Genomic DNA, 17,516 nt, shown 5'->3' on the forward strand with positions numbered 1-17,516 from the left:
AGACGGTAATTTTGCCCGTCAGAGGCTAAGATTCATTGCAAAGGTAAAACATTGCAAAAGATTCATCATCAGCTGTCTTTGAGCATGTTACACTATGAAATTCCAAGACTGCTGATTTTACCTAACAACAAAAATCTTTTACTATCCCTGAAATTTGTTTCAGATGGTAAAATCCCAGCAAAATTGCACAGTGCACACCTAGCTCTATATGATGCTGCTAAATACCCAGCACTGTCAGTTTGGCACTGGAAATATGCGGGCCGCACACAATACGGTAATTGCCCTGATCTCTGGTCTGGCAATCCTTGATCTTCAAAATGTGACGATCACCAACAACTTTGATTTCATGCTTGTCACCACTGTCAAGTTTTTGGGTTCCCTTGTACCAGGTCAGTGAGATTTCAGGGTAGTTAATCTTGATCTCACATTCAAACACAGCATCCTTCAGAACAGTAGTTGTCTGGTCTTTGATGTCTCGCACCAGAGTGACAGGCTGCATAGAAAACAAGCAAACAAAAAAAGAACACATTAACAATCTGTCTTTAAATTATATACATTACATACGTTTATCAAACTTCTTTATTTTTTTGAAGGATATGGTCTTCCAGATCTATGGTATAAACTTTTATTTCACACCTCGGTTTGTTCCATTCTCTTTTGCAAATCAGCCACAAGTTTAGCCAAATCCTCCTCAGATTCTCTTCCACCATGTTCCACTTCCTGAAATGGAATTAAATCAAGCGTGTTAATAATAAATATAATTCATTGTCATTCCTGGCCTTCTCTGCAATGTAAATATATTTAGTGAATGTGGGAAATTTAATTAAGACTATTTCTGTTTATCAATCCAGAGGAATATTCCCATGAGTCTCAATTAAACATTTCTTTACAAATGCTCAAGATTAAAGTGCACTTCGTGTGGTAAAAGACCCGATTACATCAGGGATACAAAGGGGCCAATATTTTTCTTTTTTTTATGAAATAGGGCTGTCAATCGATTACTATTTTTTTTACTGAAATAGTGTAAAGTCCAGCCCACTCTCTTTTATTTCTTAGGTAAAACCCAAGCTGAGGCTGTGCTGACTGCCCCCGATGACTGCGGAAAGAAAACAACTGTTAAATTCTGTAACAGGCCTGTTACAGAATTTAAATACTCGTCAGGGGTCATGATTATAATTTTTTAAATGTTTATTTTTTTATATAATTAATTGCACTACATTAAAACATTAAACGGACAGCCCTATAATAAACACAAGGCTTCTTAAAAAAAATCCTTCACCATGTAAATGGAACTATTTGACAATGTTTTGTTGTTATCTGAATCAATCTTACCGGTCTTCCACTTTCTTGCTCTTTTTCTCTCTTTAGAAACTCAATGGCCTGAAGAAGACCCCGGTAATCTGTGATTCCATACATGCGAGCGTATTTCTCATACTCTTTAGGATCAACATTTCTAAGCAACTCAACAATATCAATATCCTTGTCCTCTTTAGGGCTTTTCTGCTTTGATGGTGTCCTATTGAAACAAAACAACATGATTTAGATTCTTGTTAAGTTTAAGTAGTAACCAGAATCAGTGTTTCTCAGCCAGGGAAATAATGGCCCCTGGGTCTGTGAAATCATTTTAAATGTGTAAAATAATGATTAGCAGTAATGAGTATATTATGACATCACTAAGCTAGTGGTGGGACAGTTAACACAGTTCTGGACCTCATTGTCAAACCAACCCCAAGTACCCCAACCCTCCTCCAACATTTTTAGACATTTTATAAGAATAAATAAATAAAAAGGATACATACAGGTGATTAATGATAGACTGTAATTAGATTGATTAATATAATTTATTGATATTAACAGTCTGGCTTTAATTATATTTAGAATTATAATCATAAATAGCTTTTACTTCACATCAATAGTAGGCATTTTAATATTTTCATTTACAATAACAGAACACTATGTCTACAGTGTGAAATAACAAAACTAGATCACCACCATTGAGAATCTTCACATGCATCATGTAGGATCTAAAAATAAAAAAGTAAAACTTACTTTTTCAGTTTGACTACTTCCAAAGAAGTCTCTTTCTTCTCCTCAACATTTAAGTCTGTACTGCACTCAATTTCTCCATGTTTGTTGGAAGCAACACATCTGTACTGACCAGAGTCAGATTTGGTCACCTCTTTGATTTCTAGTTTTGCCTCTTGGCCCTTTTGTTCAATGCTGATGCGACCACCATGAGTCATCTGCCTCCATTTGCCCTTCATCCATTTTACATTGGGAATGGGATCGCCACCGACTTTTGCAATAAAGGTAGCTGTGCCCTCTGTAAGTACAAAGACCACACATTGATTTATAAAATTTTCTTCTGCATTTAAATGAATTCACTCATCAAACTTCTTAATCTATTAAAGCTTGTAAAGGAGAGCCACTTACTCGCAATGATATGAACGCTCTTGGGCTCTTCAATGAAGAACAAGTTGTCCAGTTTTTTAGTTGGCTGTGGTGGTGATGGTACTGGCTGTGCTGGTGCAGGAGCTCCTATTTTCTCTGAAAGTTTTGATGTTTTTTTCAGTGTGTTTCAGACAGTAAGTTTTAGCTTAAAAGACTCTAAAGCATGTTCTTAATATACTAACTAAAATCAAGACCTGTGTCTATTTTTCAAGAAGCACAGTTGCATGATGAGAAAGAATTCCAAGACAATGTTTGCAAATAAGCAGGATTTGATGTAACAAAACATTTGCTGAGATGTATTGTAGACATTCGAGAAAACAAGCATCTACCGTACTTGGACAAACATTAGTAATCAGATATAAGATATAAGATACAGTATATAGAGAGAAAGTAAAATTAAATTAGAAAGAAAAACTAGAAGAAGAAGAAGTATAGAAGTAGAAGAAGAGTCTATTATTCACAAACGAAAGAAAATTAATTCTATGCACATTGTCTGGCAAAAGAAAAACAGAAATAAAAATGATCCTCACAGAGAGATAATTACCTTTGATAGTGACTTTAGACTTGCAAAACTCACTACCAGTTTCATTGGTTGCCTTGCAGAGATAATCCCCTGCATCTGTCTTAGATACATGGACCATCTCCAATGTGGCAGTGCCATCAACAAATGTGATCTTAGTGCTTCCAGATGAAGAAAGCTCTCGCCTGTCCTTCATCCACTGAATCTTAAATGGAGGAGATCCACGTACATGGCAGCTGAGGGTGAGTGTCTCACCCTCAGCCACAGTCACTGGTTTAAGAGGCAAGTCAAAACTTGGTGGTACTTGTTGCTCTGCATTCAGAAAATAAATAATTATGACCATTTTATGAACAAATGCCACTTCAATCTCTATTGACACATACAAAGACATTAGCATAACTGAGAACATACAAACAAGATGGAAAGATAAAAGGGACATTATACAAATACTGGCAGTATACCTGTGATGTGAACTGACACTTCACAAGAGGTGGTTCCAACCTCATTTGAGACTTTGCATGAATATGCACCACTATCTGACAGTTGAGATTTTTTGATGCACAGCACAGCCACACCGCTCTTGAAGGTTAAATCATAACTGTCAGAGGTGAAGATTTCTCTGCCATCTTTATACCAGTTGACAGTCAGCGGCTGTGATCCAGACACACGACACTCAATCTTCACAATTTTTCCCTCAGTGTCTTCAATAGTTGCTGGAGGCTTCTTGGTGAAAGTGGGCTGAATTTTGCGTTCTATAGAAACATTAAATAGAGATGTTGTTAGAAAGGAGGTACGAGGTAGACAAAACATGTCACTGTTATCCCAAAAACTTGTGAAAGATGATGCTCAACAGTGCCATCTGTTGATGTACTGCAAGCACAGAGCCCAAAGAATGCATAAGCATGAAGAATGGAAGACATACAAAAGCTTTAAGAAATAAAGAAGCTCCAAAGCAAGACAATGTAGACACACTGACAAGCAGTGACAAAATACCTTTCACCGAAACTTCTGTGGAACAAGAGTCCTTCCCAATATCATTACTAGCATGGCAAGAGTAACGACCAGAGTCTGCCTTATCAGCCTTCAAAATTGTCAAATGTGGGGTGTTTTCAACACATGATATCTTATAATTTCCCCCTGTGCGGATGTCTTTGTGATCCTTGGACCAAGTGACTTTTATTGGCAATGATCCTGTCATGTAGCATTCCAGTTCCACAGCATCATCCGCAGTTACTTCCACAGGCATAAGTTTTCTTTCAAACACAGGTGGATATCTTGGCTCTGGAAATGTAAGTAGAGATAAAAGTACAATTGCATTGTCATTTTGACACATTATTTCATCAGAGTTCACCACTCCAAACAAAACAACACAACACAAAATAATATACCTTGAAGTGTGAGCTTGGCTCTACAAGAAGCCGTTCCAACACTATTAGTTGCAACACAATTGTATTCTCCAGAATGTCTCATTTCACTTTTGGCTATCTTAAGGACAGCAGAGTTATCATCGTAAGACATTGTGTATTCTGAATCACTCTTTAGAGTTTCACCATCTTTGAGCCAAGACACCTCCATAGGAGAGGATCCTGCCACACGACACTCAAACTGGACAGGCTGTCCTTCAATTTGAGTAATGCTAGTAATCTTTTTAGGGAAAGATGGTGGCGTTTTTACATCTGAAAAGCAAAACAATGAACATAATACATGCATAATGGTTACACAGTTCAAAAGAAAAAATAGTAGTAATATTTAACAGCTACAAAGAGAATTTTGTATCACCTTGTACAGTTAAGAGGCAGCTAGAAGAGGCAGATCCTATACTGTTTTCTGCCTTACATGTGTATTGACCAATATCTGCTTTTGTAACTTTGGCTAATTTCAGGCAGGCAGTGCCTTTGACAAACTCCATCTTGCAGGTCGGAGAAGATCGCACTTTGCCGTCCGCCTTAAACCATGAAACTTTAATTTCAGGAGTGCCACCAATCTGGCATTTGAGACAGACTGCATCGCCTGATGTTACCTCCATTGGCTCCAAACTCTCAATAAAGAAAGGCGGTTCTAAAAGTGACACATACGTATATGCTTGAGACATTAAGACAAGCATGCTCATTGACAATTTATCTCACAGTGATTTACATTGTGTGTTTTTCTCAATAACAAACCTAAAATGGACACTGCTGCATCACAAATGTCATGTCCAGCATCATTTGAAACCTCACAAGTGTATTTTCCAGCAGCTTCTTTATCACTGTTTAGACACTCTATAATGCAGGAGTTCTCAGTGGTAGTAATGTTGTACTTATAAGAGGAGTAAATCTCCTGGCCATCTTTATGCCATTTCACAAGAATCTTTGGGCTTCCTGCGTATGTGCATTCAAGTATCAGTGATTTTCCCATTTCAACAGAGAGGTTCTTTAGTTTCTTGACAAAGTGTGCAGCCTCTGAATAAAAGAAGTCATGTAAGACATGTGAGACAAAAAGCTGTGTCAAGGGTATGCAAGAATACATTTGTCATAAATGTAATTTAAAGCTGACCTTTCACAAACAAGTTCACATGGCAATTTTCCTTTCCTGCATCATTAATGATCTGACATGTGTACTCGCCAGCATGAGATTTGTCAATGTTGTAGAGTTCCAGAATTGCAGTATCTCCTTTTAAAGCAATCTCGCAGCTTCTGCCAGACACTATTTCCTTACTGCCCCTGAACCATTTCAGTTTCATTGGGGTGCTTCCTTTAACAGTTGCCGTAAAGGTAACATTTGTGCCTGGTAGTGCTTCCACTGGCTGAGGTGTGGTCACAAAAGACGGAGGTTCTGCAGTAAATATGACAAGGAAAAGCATGTGAAATGTGCCTCAGGACTTGTCAACTTTATATCAAATAATTTAAGTGCTGGTTTCATTAACTCACCCTCATACCTTTCAAACCCATTTCACTTTCTTGCTTCTGTGGAAAACAAAAGGAGACTTTGGGAAAAACGTTGGACTCAAGTCAATATTCTCTTTCATTGCATGACAGAGAGTGTCAGCCCCAAACATTCGCATCTCCTTTTGTCTTCCACAGAAGACAGAGAGTCATACAGGTTTGGAATAAGTTATAGGTGAGTAAATGATGAAAGCCTTTTCATTTTAGGAACAAATCCAATGAAAAAGATAAATTTTACGCCCAAACACAAACCTTTAACAACTAGGGAAGCAGATGTCTCGGCAGCCCCTGCATTGTTTACTGCTTTACATTTGTATGTGCCTGAGTCAAAAAGTTTCAAAGTTGGTACTTTTAGCATGCAGGTATTCTCAGCAAATGTAATCTCATAGTTTGGCCCACTTTTAATCTCCTCATCATTGTGGTACCAAGAGATATTGAGAGGTGCAGACCCTGAGGCTTTACATTCCATTTCAATTGCTTTTCCAACAATACTCTGCAAGTCCTTCAGTTTTCGTGAAAACGAAGGAGGGACGATTTTGTCTGTTTGACAAAAAACATTAAACCTTTAACTTCAAGAGGAAATGCAAGCAATTTTAGAAACAAATCATATATATATGAATATTTATCCTAACTGACCCATAACAGTGAGGTGCATTTTGCAGCTATCGCTGCCAACTTCATTTTTTATCTCAAATGTGTATTCTCCAGTATCGCTTCTTTCTGTTGACAAGATCTTAAGACTGGAGAGCATTTTTGAGAGACTGATTTTGTATTTTCTGCCGGAAGACAGCTCCACACCATCCTTGTACCATTTTGGTTTAAGTTCTGGAGTTCCAGATACAGTGCACTCTAAGGCAGCGGTTTCACCAGCTGTGATGCTGATTGACTCCGTCTTATCCACAATTTCTGCAGGTTCTAAAAATGTTGAAGCATTACATGTAGGTTAAAGTTAACTGTAAAACTTAACTCTAAGTTAAATAAAAGTTTCTGGCCTTTAACAGATTCTTACAAACCTAGGACAGTTAAGTTAGCTGTGCATTCTGCAACACCAGCATCATTTTTGATCTGACAGGTATATTTTCCAGCAGTGGTAGAGTCGGCTTTAAAGATCTTCAGGGTTACTTGATTATTCTCAAATGTGATTTTCCTGTTGTCACCATCTCTGAGAATGTGGTCTTTATCCTGAACCCAAGACACTGTCATAGGCTGAGAGCCTTTGACTGTAGCCATCACAATAACTTCCTCACCAGAGATGGCTGTTGTATTGGACAATTTCTTCACAAAGGCTGGTGGTTCTGAATGGCAGGAAGACATAATATAAAGTTGAAGCATAAGACAAAGGAAATCTAATACATTCACCTGCTATCTTACTCACCTCTGAGCTTTACTGTGCCCTGGCAGGAATCACTTCCTACATTACTGGATGCTTTGCACTCATATTCCCCTGCATCTGATGCCTCCAGTCCAAGGATGTGGATGGTTGCAGAGCATCCCTCAGACACAAATTTATACTTCCTACTTTCCTTCAACTGTTTTTTATCTTTAAACCAAGTTATCTCAAAAGGTGCCGAGCCTTTCAGCTCACAGTTAAGACTGACATCTTTGCCCTTCAGTCCCTCAACTGGTGTTGGTATTTTGTGGAAATTCGGTGGCTCTACAAAAACGGATTTCAAATCAAATATAGTACTTATGCATATTGAATTTGACATGAAAATCAATCAGCAGGTCCTAACTAACAAATACATCTTCTGAACATATTGTTTATGTCAGTTAATGTTCAAGTTGATAAATGTTATACAGTATGTATACATTTGGCAAATGGAAGATCCTTTCACTGTCTAACCTTTGACTGCGAGTGTTGTGCTGCAATTCTTAGTTCCTGCGTCATTCTGGGCTTCACAGGTATAGACACCATTATCCTCAAAGCTTGAATTGAAAATTTCAAGGACTGCCAGTGAGTTATCAAAAGTCATTCTCAAGTTGTCACCATCACTGAGTATGGCATCATTTTTGTACCAGCTAATTTTCAGATGAGCTGTGCCAGTAACTTTGCATTCAAGCTGAAGTGGCTCTCCCAACTTTATGACTTTTGTAGCTGGCAGCTTCTGTACAAACTCTGGGGGTTCTGTAAAATCAAAATGATGACATGTTATCCTAATGATGTACATTCAACATAAAAAGGATGATTGAGGACGGCTTCATGAAAATGCAGGATGAAATGATGGCTGAAAATAAAAATGAAGAACACTAATGGTGTAAGATGGTGGTGAAAAGCAGACAGATAACTCACATGAGCAAGACAAGAGCATGCAAATAAAGATTAAAGCATGATAAAAGAATAACAAGGAAGAGCGTTGATAAGAGTACTTAAAAAGAGGTCCAACCTTTCACCAATAAGGTTGTGGTGCATTTAGCTGTACCAGCATCATTGACGATTTGACAAGAGTAAGTTCCACTGTGCGCAATTCCGACAGCAAAAAGATCTAGAAAGCACGAAAGACCTTCCAGGCCAGTAAAACAGGAAGGTCCACAGATCAGCTCAGTGTCATCTTTGAACCATTTCACATTGAAGGGAGGTGTTCCCTTAAAGGTACTCTTAAAGCGAACAGTGGTATTTGGTATGACCGCCTGCGATTCTGGAACCAGCACAAAGTTTGGTGGCTCTAAATAATGAATGGGAAAGAAACATAAATACATCTGTTAAGAAACTGGCACCCACCATAGATCTTAGTGTATATGTGAGAATGAAATCTATTAGTACAATTTTAGCCATCTGACCTTTCACCCTCAGTGTAGCACTACATTCACAACTGCCTGCTTTGTTTGTAAGGTTACAAGTGTAAGTTCCAGTGTCAGCTTTCTCTAAAGACTTGATTTCCATAGACACACTATTGTCATCCTGAAGCAGTTTATGCTTGGTTCTTCCTGACAGTTTTGTTCCATCTTTCATCCATTCCACAGTTATAGGGTGTGACCCTGATATTTTGCATCCAATTTGAACATTTGTGCCCAAAATTTCCTCCATCTCCACCAGAGGTTTGATAAAGGATGGGGGAATTATTTGCTCTGTTAGCAAGACAGAGAAAAGTGAAAATCATAAATACCCCTATAATTAATGTAATCATGTCTACTTATTTTATTTGTTATACTTGAGCACTAACCTAGGACATTCAAAGTCACTTTGCACTTGCAGGCACTGATGTGGTTGGAAACCTCAAACTCATAAGTTCCTTTGTCCTCCAATTGGACAGACTGAATCTTAAGTTGGCTAACATTATTGACAAAGCTTAGGCTATGCTGTCTTGATGGCATCACTTCCTTGTCATGTTTACTCCATTTCACTTTAAGCTCAGGAGAGCCAGTCACTTTGCACTCAAAACTGACTGGATCTCCAACAGTGACATTAATCAACTCTGGCTTCTCAATTATCTGGGGTGGCTCTGGAATTAAAATTACATAAATATATTTATAATAGCAAGTCTTTTTCATGGGCAGTTACAAAAAGCACTTGCAAAAATAACCAACCTTGCACGAGAAGGGTAGCAAAACACTTCTCTTGCCCTGCCTCATTCAAAGCCTGACAGGTGTATTTTCCACTGTGGGTGGACTTGGACTCTGGGATTCTCAAAGTGGCAATATTGTTCTCAAAGGTCCTCTCAATTTTAGGATCCTCCAAGATCCAGTTTTCATTCTTTTGCCATTGTATAGACAGAGGTGGTGAACCTCTTACAATGCACTTAAACTCAGCCACTTTTCCAAGAACCGTGACAACATTCTCAATCCTCTCCACAAAAGATGGGGGCTCTGATATGAAGTGCAAAAATGTTTAAGAATGTGAAGTGACATCAAATCATGCACATGTACAACGGACACTAAACAAATGTCAAAGCTAACCTTTGATGCAGAGTGTAGTCTGACTTGAACAACTCCCGACTTCATTTGCAACAATGCATTGATACTCTCCAACATCTAAAGCATCACATTTCTGTACATCGAGAGTCATTACAGAGCCATTCTTTTGCAAAACTACATGCTTAAGGCTTGATTTAATGTCATTTGAATCTTTTTGCCAGGTGACCTCAAAAGGTGCTGTGCCTTTTACCTGACATTCAAAATATGCATTTGAGCCATTCACAACCTCAAGAGGACTCAGTGGCTTGACAAGGACTGGTGGCTCTGAAAGAAGGAAAATGCTTGTAATAAAAACGGAATAAAAAAAATCCACTTGCTGTCCAAGAATCATGCTAATCACTAAAACATCTATAAAATGCACAAAAAAAACTAACCTTTGACTCGTAGCTCCATACTACAGCTTTCACTTCCAGCCTCATTGCGGGCTTCGCAGTAATAGATTCCACTGTCTTTGATATCACTACTGCTTATCTCAAGTCGAGACAGAGAATCCACAAAAGTAATTTTATGCTTGTCACTTGGACTTATTTCATTCCCATCTCTGAACCAGTACGTGTCTATCTCTGGAGTGCCCGTAATCTGGCATTCGAAAACTACCAATTGGCCTGGTTTTACAACTGACATTTTGTCAGGTTTGCGGGTGAATTTGGGTGGTTCTGTAAAAATTTACAAGAAAACAAAATAATTTTTAAAGCATTTAACAAAGGTTTGTGGAAAGACTAAATTTTATTGAAAATTATTTTGTTGAAAACCTTTGACGAAGAGTGTCGCTTGGCAAACATCTGATCCAACATCATTACTTATTTCACATACATAGTCTCCAGAGTCTGATGGCTTAGCAAAAAAGAGCTCAAGTGAGCTGGAAGAATCACTTGTCTGTACTGAACAGTCAATCCCTGATGAAACTTCTTTCTTATCTTTGAACCACTTAATGATCAGTGGTGGCGTTCCAGACACAAGCAAATTAAACTGCACTCTGGACCCAGGTATAACATCTTGTGACTCAGGCCTCTCAATGATTGAAGGAGGTTCTGTATATAAGAACAAATGCAAATTTGGGTACTCTTATTTATTCTACACTGTAAAAATGCACATTATACTTAAATGTACTGCATCTAGGCAAAGCTGCAAAACATATTTACACTACAGCTGAAATAAGTCCAAAAGAATGAAAGTAAATGCTAAAAACTAAGTAATTGCACAACTCATAACTTTACAAACTAACAACTTAAATCATCACTCACAAAACAGTCCAGAACTAACCTTTAACTTTCAGTGTGCCTGAACACTGGACAGTTCCTGCTTGGTTTTTTGCAATGCAAGTATAATTGCCACTGTCTGAGCTATCAAGATGACTGATTTCCAAAGATGCTGCATTCTCAAAGAACATGCATTTGTATTTATCATCTGTCTGCATCTCCTTATTTTCCTTGAACCAAGTGACCGTTATAGGAAGAGATCCAGAGACAAGACACTCCAGTTGCGCAAATGATCCTTTTATACTCTCCATTGCTTTCAATTTTCTTGTGAAAGAAGGCTTGATTATTTGATCTGTTACAGTAAGAGGGAAATTAGAGTTTTAAGGTTGATCAAAAAATGTCCAGTTCCAATCAATAAATGGAGGTTTAGCATGTTTTTTGTCTAAGATACTAACCTAAAACAGTCACGACTGCCTCACATATGCTGCTTCCAGCATCATTTGAAACCTCAAAGATATATTCTCCAGCATCATTCTTCTCCGTAAAGAGGATTTTTAATATAGAGCTTGTATCAGTGCTCTGAACTTTGTATTTTTTGCCAGATGCCAGCTCCTTGCCATCCTTTAGCCATTTTGCTTTAAGAACTTTAGAACCAGAGAACCTGCACTCTAGAGTGACAGGATCACCTGCTGTGACACTGATAGACTTCGCTTTCTCTGTAATATTTGCAGGCTCTGTAATTACAATAAAACATGTAGGATAAATATCTATGATTCAGACACAACTAAATATATAGTTGAAGTCAGAAGTTTACATACACCTTAGTCAAATACATTTAAACTCAGTCAATTTCACAATTCCTTACATTTAATCATAGAAAACATGCTTTAGGTCTGCTTTAGGTCAGTTAGGATAACTATTTTAAGAATGTGAAATGTCAGAAAAATGGTAGAGAGAATGATTTATTTAATCTTTTAATTATTTTATCACATTTCCGGTGGGTCAGAAGTTTATATACACTTTGTTCGTATTTGGTAGCATTGCCTTTAAATTGTTTAAATTGGGTTAAATTGTGTAGCCTTCCAAAAGCTTCTCACAATAAGTTGCTGGAATTTTGGCTCAATCCTCCAGACAGAACTGGTGTAACAGAGTCAGGTTTGTAGGCCTCTTTGCTCGCACATGCTTTTTTAGTTATGCCCACAGATCAGATTGAGGTCAGGGCTTTGTGATGGCCACTCCAATACCTTGACTTTGTTGTCTTTAAGCCATTTTGCCAAACTTTGGAGGTATGCTTGGGGTCATTGTCCATTTGGAAGACCCATTTTCGACCGAGGTTTAACTTCCTGGCGGATGTCTTGAGATGTTGCTTCAATTTATCCACATAATTTTCCTTCCTCATGATGCTACCTATTTTGTGAAGTGCTAAGTGTACCTCCACAACATGATGGTGCCACCCCATGCATCACGGTTGGAATGGTTTTCTTCAGCTTGCAAGCCTCACCCTTTTTCCTCCAAACATAACGATGGTCATTATGGCCAAACCATTATGGTTTCAACAGACGAGAGGACATTTCACCAAAAAGTAAGATCGTTGTCACCATGTTAACTTGCAAACTGTAGTCTGGTTTCTTTATGGTGGTTTTGGCGGTTTTACTGTGGTTATAGATACTTGTGTACCTGCTTCCTCCAGTATCTTCACAAGGTCCTTTGATGTTGTTCTGGGATTGATTTGCACTTTTTGCACCAAATTACGTTCATCTCTAGGAGACAGAATGCGTCTCCTTCCTGAGCGGTATGATGGCTGTGTGATCCCATGGTGTTTATACTTGCGTACTATTGTTTATACAGATGAACGTGGTACCTTTAGACATTTGGAAATTGCTCTCAATTTTTATCTGAGGTCTTGGCTGATTTCTCTTGAATTCCCAAAGTCAAGCAGAGGCACTCAGTTTGAAGGTAGGCCTTCTAATTCTTGACATAATTTTCTTGAACTTTCCCAGCAGCTTATAGGCACAGTTAACTTAGTGTATATAAACTTCTGACCCACTGGAATTGTGATATAGTCAATTAAATTGAAACAATCTGTTTGTAAACAAGTGTTGGAAAAATTAGTAGATGTCCTAAACGACTTTCCAAAACTATAGTTTGCTAATATTAAATATGTGGAGTGGTTCAATAATTAGGTTTAATGACTTCAACCTAAGTGTATGTAAACGTCTGTCTTCAACTGTACGTAAAAACAGTGGATCAAAGAAGATTTGAAAATAAGGCATATTATAGATGTGTAAATTAGGAATAAACAATAATGACACACCTTTAACCACCAATTCTGTGGTGCATTTCTGACTACCAGCTTCATTCTGAGCTTGGCAAGTATACTTTCCACAATGTATTAACTGTACACTTGAAATGTGTACCACTGCAGCCCAATTCTCAAAAGTCATCTGAATGTGTTCTGATTCTTTGATCTCATGGTTATCTTTCATCCAAGAAACTGTCATAGGCAATGACCCTTTCAGAACACACTGTAAGGAAACCTCACCACCAACAAGGACATTTGCATTGTCCATCTTCTGCACAAATGATGGTGGCTCTAATTGAAGAATATAAATAAAAGATGTTATTGGCATAATGATCACATGCAGCACTGTACCTCTACTTGACAAATTAAATTCAAGAATTCCCTGTTCCTACCAACCTTTCATTGTAACTTGAAAATCACACGAGGTCTGTCCTACTTCATTTCCTACAATGCACTGATATGCGCCTGCATCTCCAGGGTCAAATTTCAGAATCTGAAGAGTCACTAAATTATTTGTCAGGCTTATGATGTGCCTCTTATCATTTCGGATCTGCTTCGAATGTTTAAAACAAGATATCTCAAAGGGAGCAGAGCCTGACAAAGTTCCCTCCAGCACAACATCTGTGCCTTTAACAATTTCTTTGGATTCAAAGGGTTTCACGAATGCAGGAGGTTCTAAGATAAGAAAACACAAATTAGGTAATGAAGAACTGATTTGATCAAAAGGAAATGCCTTTAACATCCATGGATAGTGGAATGGTTAACTTTGAACAAACCTCTGACTGTAACCAAGCAGTTGCATCTATCGCTGCCAGCATCGCTTGATGCCTGGCAAATATAATCTCCACTGTCTTCAACACAACAATTGGAAATTTTTAGTGTAGCAACTAAGTCGGTGAAAGTCATTTGGTATTTATCATTTGAGCTGATTTCAGTTTCATTCTTAAACCATCTAATACTGATCTCTGGGCTGCCAGTCACTTTACATTCCAAAGTCGCAAGACTCCCATTCATTACTAGTTTAGTCAAATCAAGCTTCATCACAAATTTTGGAGGTTCTAAAAAGAGAATAAAAAATTATATAAACAACTGAAGAATCATGCTGCAATACAACAGTTAATTGAAACACCAACAAGAGTAAGAAAAGCACCTTTTACAAATAAGGTAGCTGTGCATGAAACCTTTCCAGCATCATTAACCACTTGGCATGTGTATTTGGAAGACTGAGATGGCTTCACAGAGTGCAGCTCCAGTGAACTTGAGTTGGCTTCTTTCTTGATGAAACAAGTTCCTCCAGTTAACATTTCTTTGTCATCTCTGAACCATTTTATAACAAAAGGTGTTGTACCAGTGAATGCAGCTTTTAGGACAACTGTAGATCCTGGTATAACCTCTTGGCTTTGAGGTGTCAAGGTGAAGACTGGAGGTTCTACATTTAGTTTGAGGGGGAGGGGGAAGAGCTCAGTTTAATAACCAAATGTATGTTCAAGTCAACTGCAAAGAAAAATATATATACAAAATATATACATTTTTCAAACCACAAAATATGACCTTTCTCTGACCTTTAACAGAAACAGTTCCACTTGTTTCACTGTGTCCTGCAGAATTAGTTGCATTGCATGTGAAAACCCCAGCATCTGATGCCTCTAAATCAGTTATTTTCAGTAAGGCAGTGCCTTCATTCAGTATTGTTTGATATTTTGTTCCAGTTGTAATGTCTTTGCCCTCCTTGAACCAAGATATTGTTATGGGTTGGGATCCTGACACCTTGCATTCCATTTGAATACTGCCCCCAACATGACCATCTGCCTTTTTAAGTGTTTTTGTGAATGTTGGGGGTACGATTTTATCTGCTCAAAGGAAGTAAACAGTTTTTGTTTAAAAAGAAACATTCAAATTTGAAATATAATAAAAAGCAAGACAAATAAGGAAAAGACTAACCAAGAACGACAATTGAGCAAGAGGACTGCTCTTTTCCAACCCGATTAGAAACTTCAACTGCATATTCACAGCTATCTGCTCTCTCTGTCGAGAGGATTTTCAAGACTGCTACATTGTCTTTGAAGGAGATTTTGTATTTTCGACTCCCTATCATCTCTTTGCCATCTCTGAACCATTTTACTTTGAGATCTGGACTTCCCGAAACAGTGCACTCAATAGTTGCAGAATCTCCTGCTGTCACACTGATGGATGGTGGTTTCTCAACAAACCTAGCTGGTTCTTTAACAAATAAAAAAAATATTATAATGTGCTACAAAATAACTATAATATATTAAACTATTGTCATATTCCTTTAGTTTTATTCTAACCTTGAACTGATATAGTGGCCTCGCATTTTTGTTTTCCAGCCTCGTTCTCAGCTTGACAAGTATATATTCCTCCATGGTTTATGCTGACATTTGCTATTGCCAGAATAGCGATATTGTTTTCAAAAGATGAAGTTATGTTAGGATCATCATCTCTGAGTATCTCAGAAGCCTTGAACCATTTAACTGTCATAGGTGCAGAACCCTTAAGAGTTCCCTGAAGTTTCACAGTGCTGCCTAAAACTGCAGTTATGTTCTCAACTTTCTTTGCGAAGGATGGTGGTTCTGAAGGAAAGAAGTCATATTAAACCTATATATGTTCATATTAAACAAAACATTAAGCTTTACGATATTATTTATTTCGATTCTTATTGGTCGTACCAACCTTTCAATTTGGCCACTGCTTTGGTAATTACTTTACCAACATCATTTGAAATGCAGCATTGGTAATCTGCAACATCTGCACTTTCAAATGATTTAATTTCCAAATATGCAACTGTATCCTTTGAGACAATACTGTACTTATTATTAGTGGATACTGGGGTTTTATTCTTAAACCAGGTCACATCAAAAGGAGCTGTGCCTGTAACTTCACATTCAAGCTGGGCTGTGCATCCCTTGACTACCTCCACCATTTGCAACTCCTTTTTGAAGGCAGGAGGTTCTAAGAAAGGAGCAATAAGATTCAAGATCACTGCCATCTCAAACAATAAAAGAACAATACACGAAGAAGAATCTTGAGTATTACCTTTTACAGTTACTTGAGTGCTGCAGCTTTCGTAACCAGCCTCATTCATCACTTCACAAGTGTAATGTCCACTGTCAGACTCAAATAAGTTGAAAATCTCAAGAGTGGCTTGACCGCCTTTGAAAGTGATTTTGTGTTTTTCAGAGGAACTAAGAGGTTTGTCTGTCAAAAACCAAGTCACGTGGAGTTCAGGTGATCCTTTTACTGTGCATGTCAAACGTGCTGACATTCCTTGTTTCCATAAGATCTTAGGCTCCAGCCTTTTGACAAAGACTGGAGGTTCTACGAGTTAAATGTGAATAATAAATAATTTAATTTGTTTGACAGAAAAGACGATTGAAACAAGTGACAAGGACAAATAAAAGCAGAATGAAAAGAGAATAATTAACTTGCAATTCATTACTTCATTGCAAATAAGAGAGGCATCATCTGATGCTTTAGCTTTGTTACCCAACAAAGTAATGCAAATACAGTTATCAGTTCACACTGAAAAAAAATTAACACCCTGTAATGCAGATTTGTTCAATCACTACATATACCAAGGGTGCTAATTTCAAAGTCTTACCTTGCACTGTTACAACAGCAGAGCAACTGCTGCTTCCTGCATCATTTGCAGCAGTACATGTATATGTTCCTGTATCTTTGAGTTTGGCCTTTGGAATCTCAAGACTGGCCATTTTTTCCTCAAAAGTTATTTTACAATCCATTGTATTATGGATTTTTTTGCCATCCCTCATCCAGATGATGGCTACACCAGTGTCTTCGTCTACCTGACACTCAAGGCGTAGTGGGTTTCCTACAGCAAAAGTGGTTGACTCAAAAGTCTTCACAAAACTGGGTTTATCTACAACCCTCAGCTCAGTGCAGCATGTTGCTGTACCAACACTGTTTGAAGCTTTGCAAAGGTATGTTCCCCGATCACTTTGCTGCAGATTCAAAATTTCAAGAAAATACATGTTCTTTTCATATGATGCTCTGTAGTGATCATCAAGTGAAATGACAATATTATCTTTATGCCATTCAACATTCATTGGAGCAGAACCAGATATAACACACTGGAATTTTGCTTGCTTGCCCACAAATAAAGTCATCATATCTGGCTTTGATGTAAATTCTGGTGGGAACACCTCTATAGAAACAAAGTCAGAGTAAAA

The 17,516-nt window shown here is 37.9% G+C and overlaps 1 protein-coding gene across 1 annotated transcript in view; it reads right to left on the reverse strand.

The window, feature by feature from the left end:
- Window positions 1–225: 225 nt before the first annotated feature.
- Window positions 226–17,516, reverse strand: part of LOC127641876 (titin-like) — a gene marked incomplete at its 3' end in the record, with an annotated part of 48,601 nt that continues 31,310 nt past the window's right edge. Inside the window, exons 27-62 of the mRNA XM_052124689.1 lie at window positions 16,928–17,491; window positions 16,363–16,644; window positions 16,000–16,278; window positions 15,618–15,899; window positions 15,250–15,528; window positions 14,871–15,158; window positions 14,459–14,737; window positions 14,085–14,366; window positions 13,705–13,983; window positions 13,321–13,599; window positions 11,462–11,740; window positions 11,071–11,358; window positions 10,560–10,838; window positions 10,182–10,463; window positions 9,790–10,071; window positions 9,421–9,699; window positions 9,057–9,335; window positions 8,674–8,961; window positions 8,280–8,558; window positions 7,739–8,020; window positions 7,271–7,549; window positions 6,909–7,190; window positions 6,532–6,810; window positions 6,148–6,435; window positions 5,507–5,785; window positions 5,134–5,412; window positions 4,751–5,029; window positions 4,360–4,647; window positions 3,965–4,252; window positions 3,433–3,723; window positions 2,996–3,283; window positions 2,434–2,547; window positions 2,050–2,323; window positions 1,333–1,516; window positions 637–720; window positions 226–493 (exon numbers count right to left, since the gene is read on the reverse strand). Of these exons, the coding sequence (XP_051980649.1) occupies window positions 226–493; window positions 637–720; window positions 1,333–1,516; window positions 2,050–2,323; window positions 2,434–2,547; window positions 2,996–3,283; window positions 3,433–3,723; window positions 3,965–4,252; window positions 4,360–4,647; window positions 4,751–5,029; window positions 5,134–5,412; window positions 5,507–5,785; window positions 6,148–6,435; window positions 6,532–6,810; window positions 6,909–7,190; window positions 7,271–7,549; window positions 7,739–8,020; window positions 8,280–8,558; window positions 8,674–8,961; window positions 9,057–9,335; window positions 9,421–9,699; window positions 9,790–10,071; window positions 10,182–10,463; window positions 10,560–10,838; window positions 11,071–11,358; window positions 11,462–11,740; window positions 13,321–13,599; window positions 13,705–13,983; window positions 14,085–14,366; window positions 14,459–14,737; window positions 14,871–15,158; window positions 15,250–15,528; window positions 15,618–15,899; window positions 16,000–16,278; window positions 16,363–16,644; window positions 16,928–17,491 (9,954 nt within the window). The remainder of the gene's footprint in view (window positions 494–636; window positions 721–1,332; window positions 1,517–2,049; window positions 2,324–2,433; window positions 2,548–2,995; window positions 3,284–3,432; window positions 3,724–3,964; window positions 4,253–4,359; window positions 4,648–4,750; window positions 5,030–5,133; window positions 5,413–5,506; window positions 5,786–6,147; window positions 6,436–6,531; window positions 6,811–6,908; window positions 7,191–7,270; window positions 7,550–7,738; window positions 8,021–8,279; window positions 8,559–8,673; window positions 8,962–9,056; window positions 9,336–9,420; window positions 9,700–9,789; window positions 10,072–10,181; window positions 10,464–10,559; window positions 10,839–11,070; window positions 11,359–11,461; window positions 11,741–13,320; window positions 13,600–13,704; window positions 13,984–14,084; window positions 14,367–14,458; window positions 14,738–14,870; window positions 15,159–15,249; window positions 15,529–15,617; window positions 15,900–15,999; window positions 16,279–16,362; window positions 16,645–16,927; window positions 17,492–17,516) is intronic.

Source organism: Xyrauchen texanus, unplaced genomic scaffold, assembly GCF_025860055.1.
Source record: "Xyrauchen texanus isolate HMW12.3.18 unplaced genomic scaffold, RBS_HiC_50CHRs HiC_scaffold_212, whole genome shotgun sequence".
Classification (NCBI taxonomy): Eukaryota; Metazoa; Chordata; class Actinopteri; order Cypriniformes; family Catostomidae; genus Xyrauchen; species Xyrauchen texanus.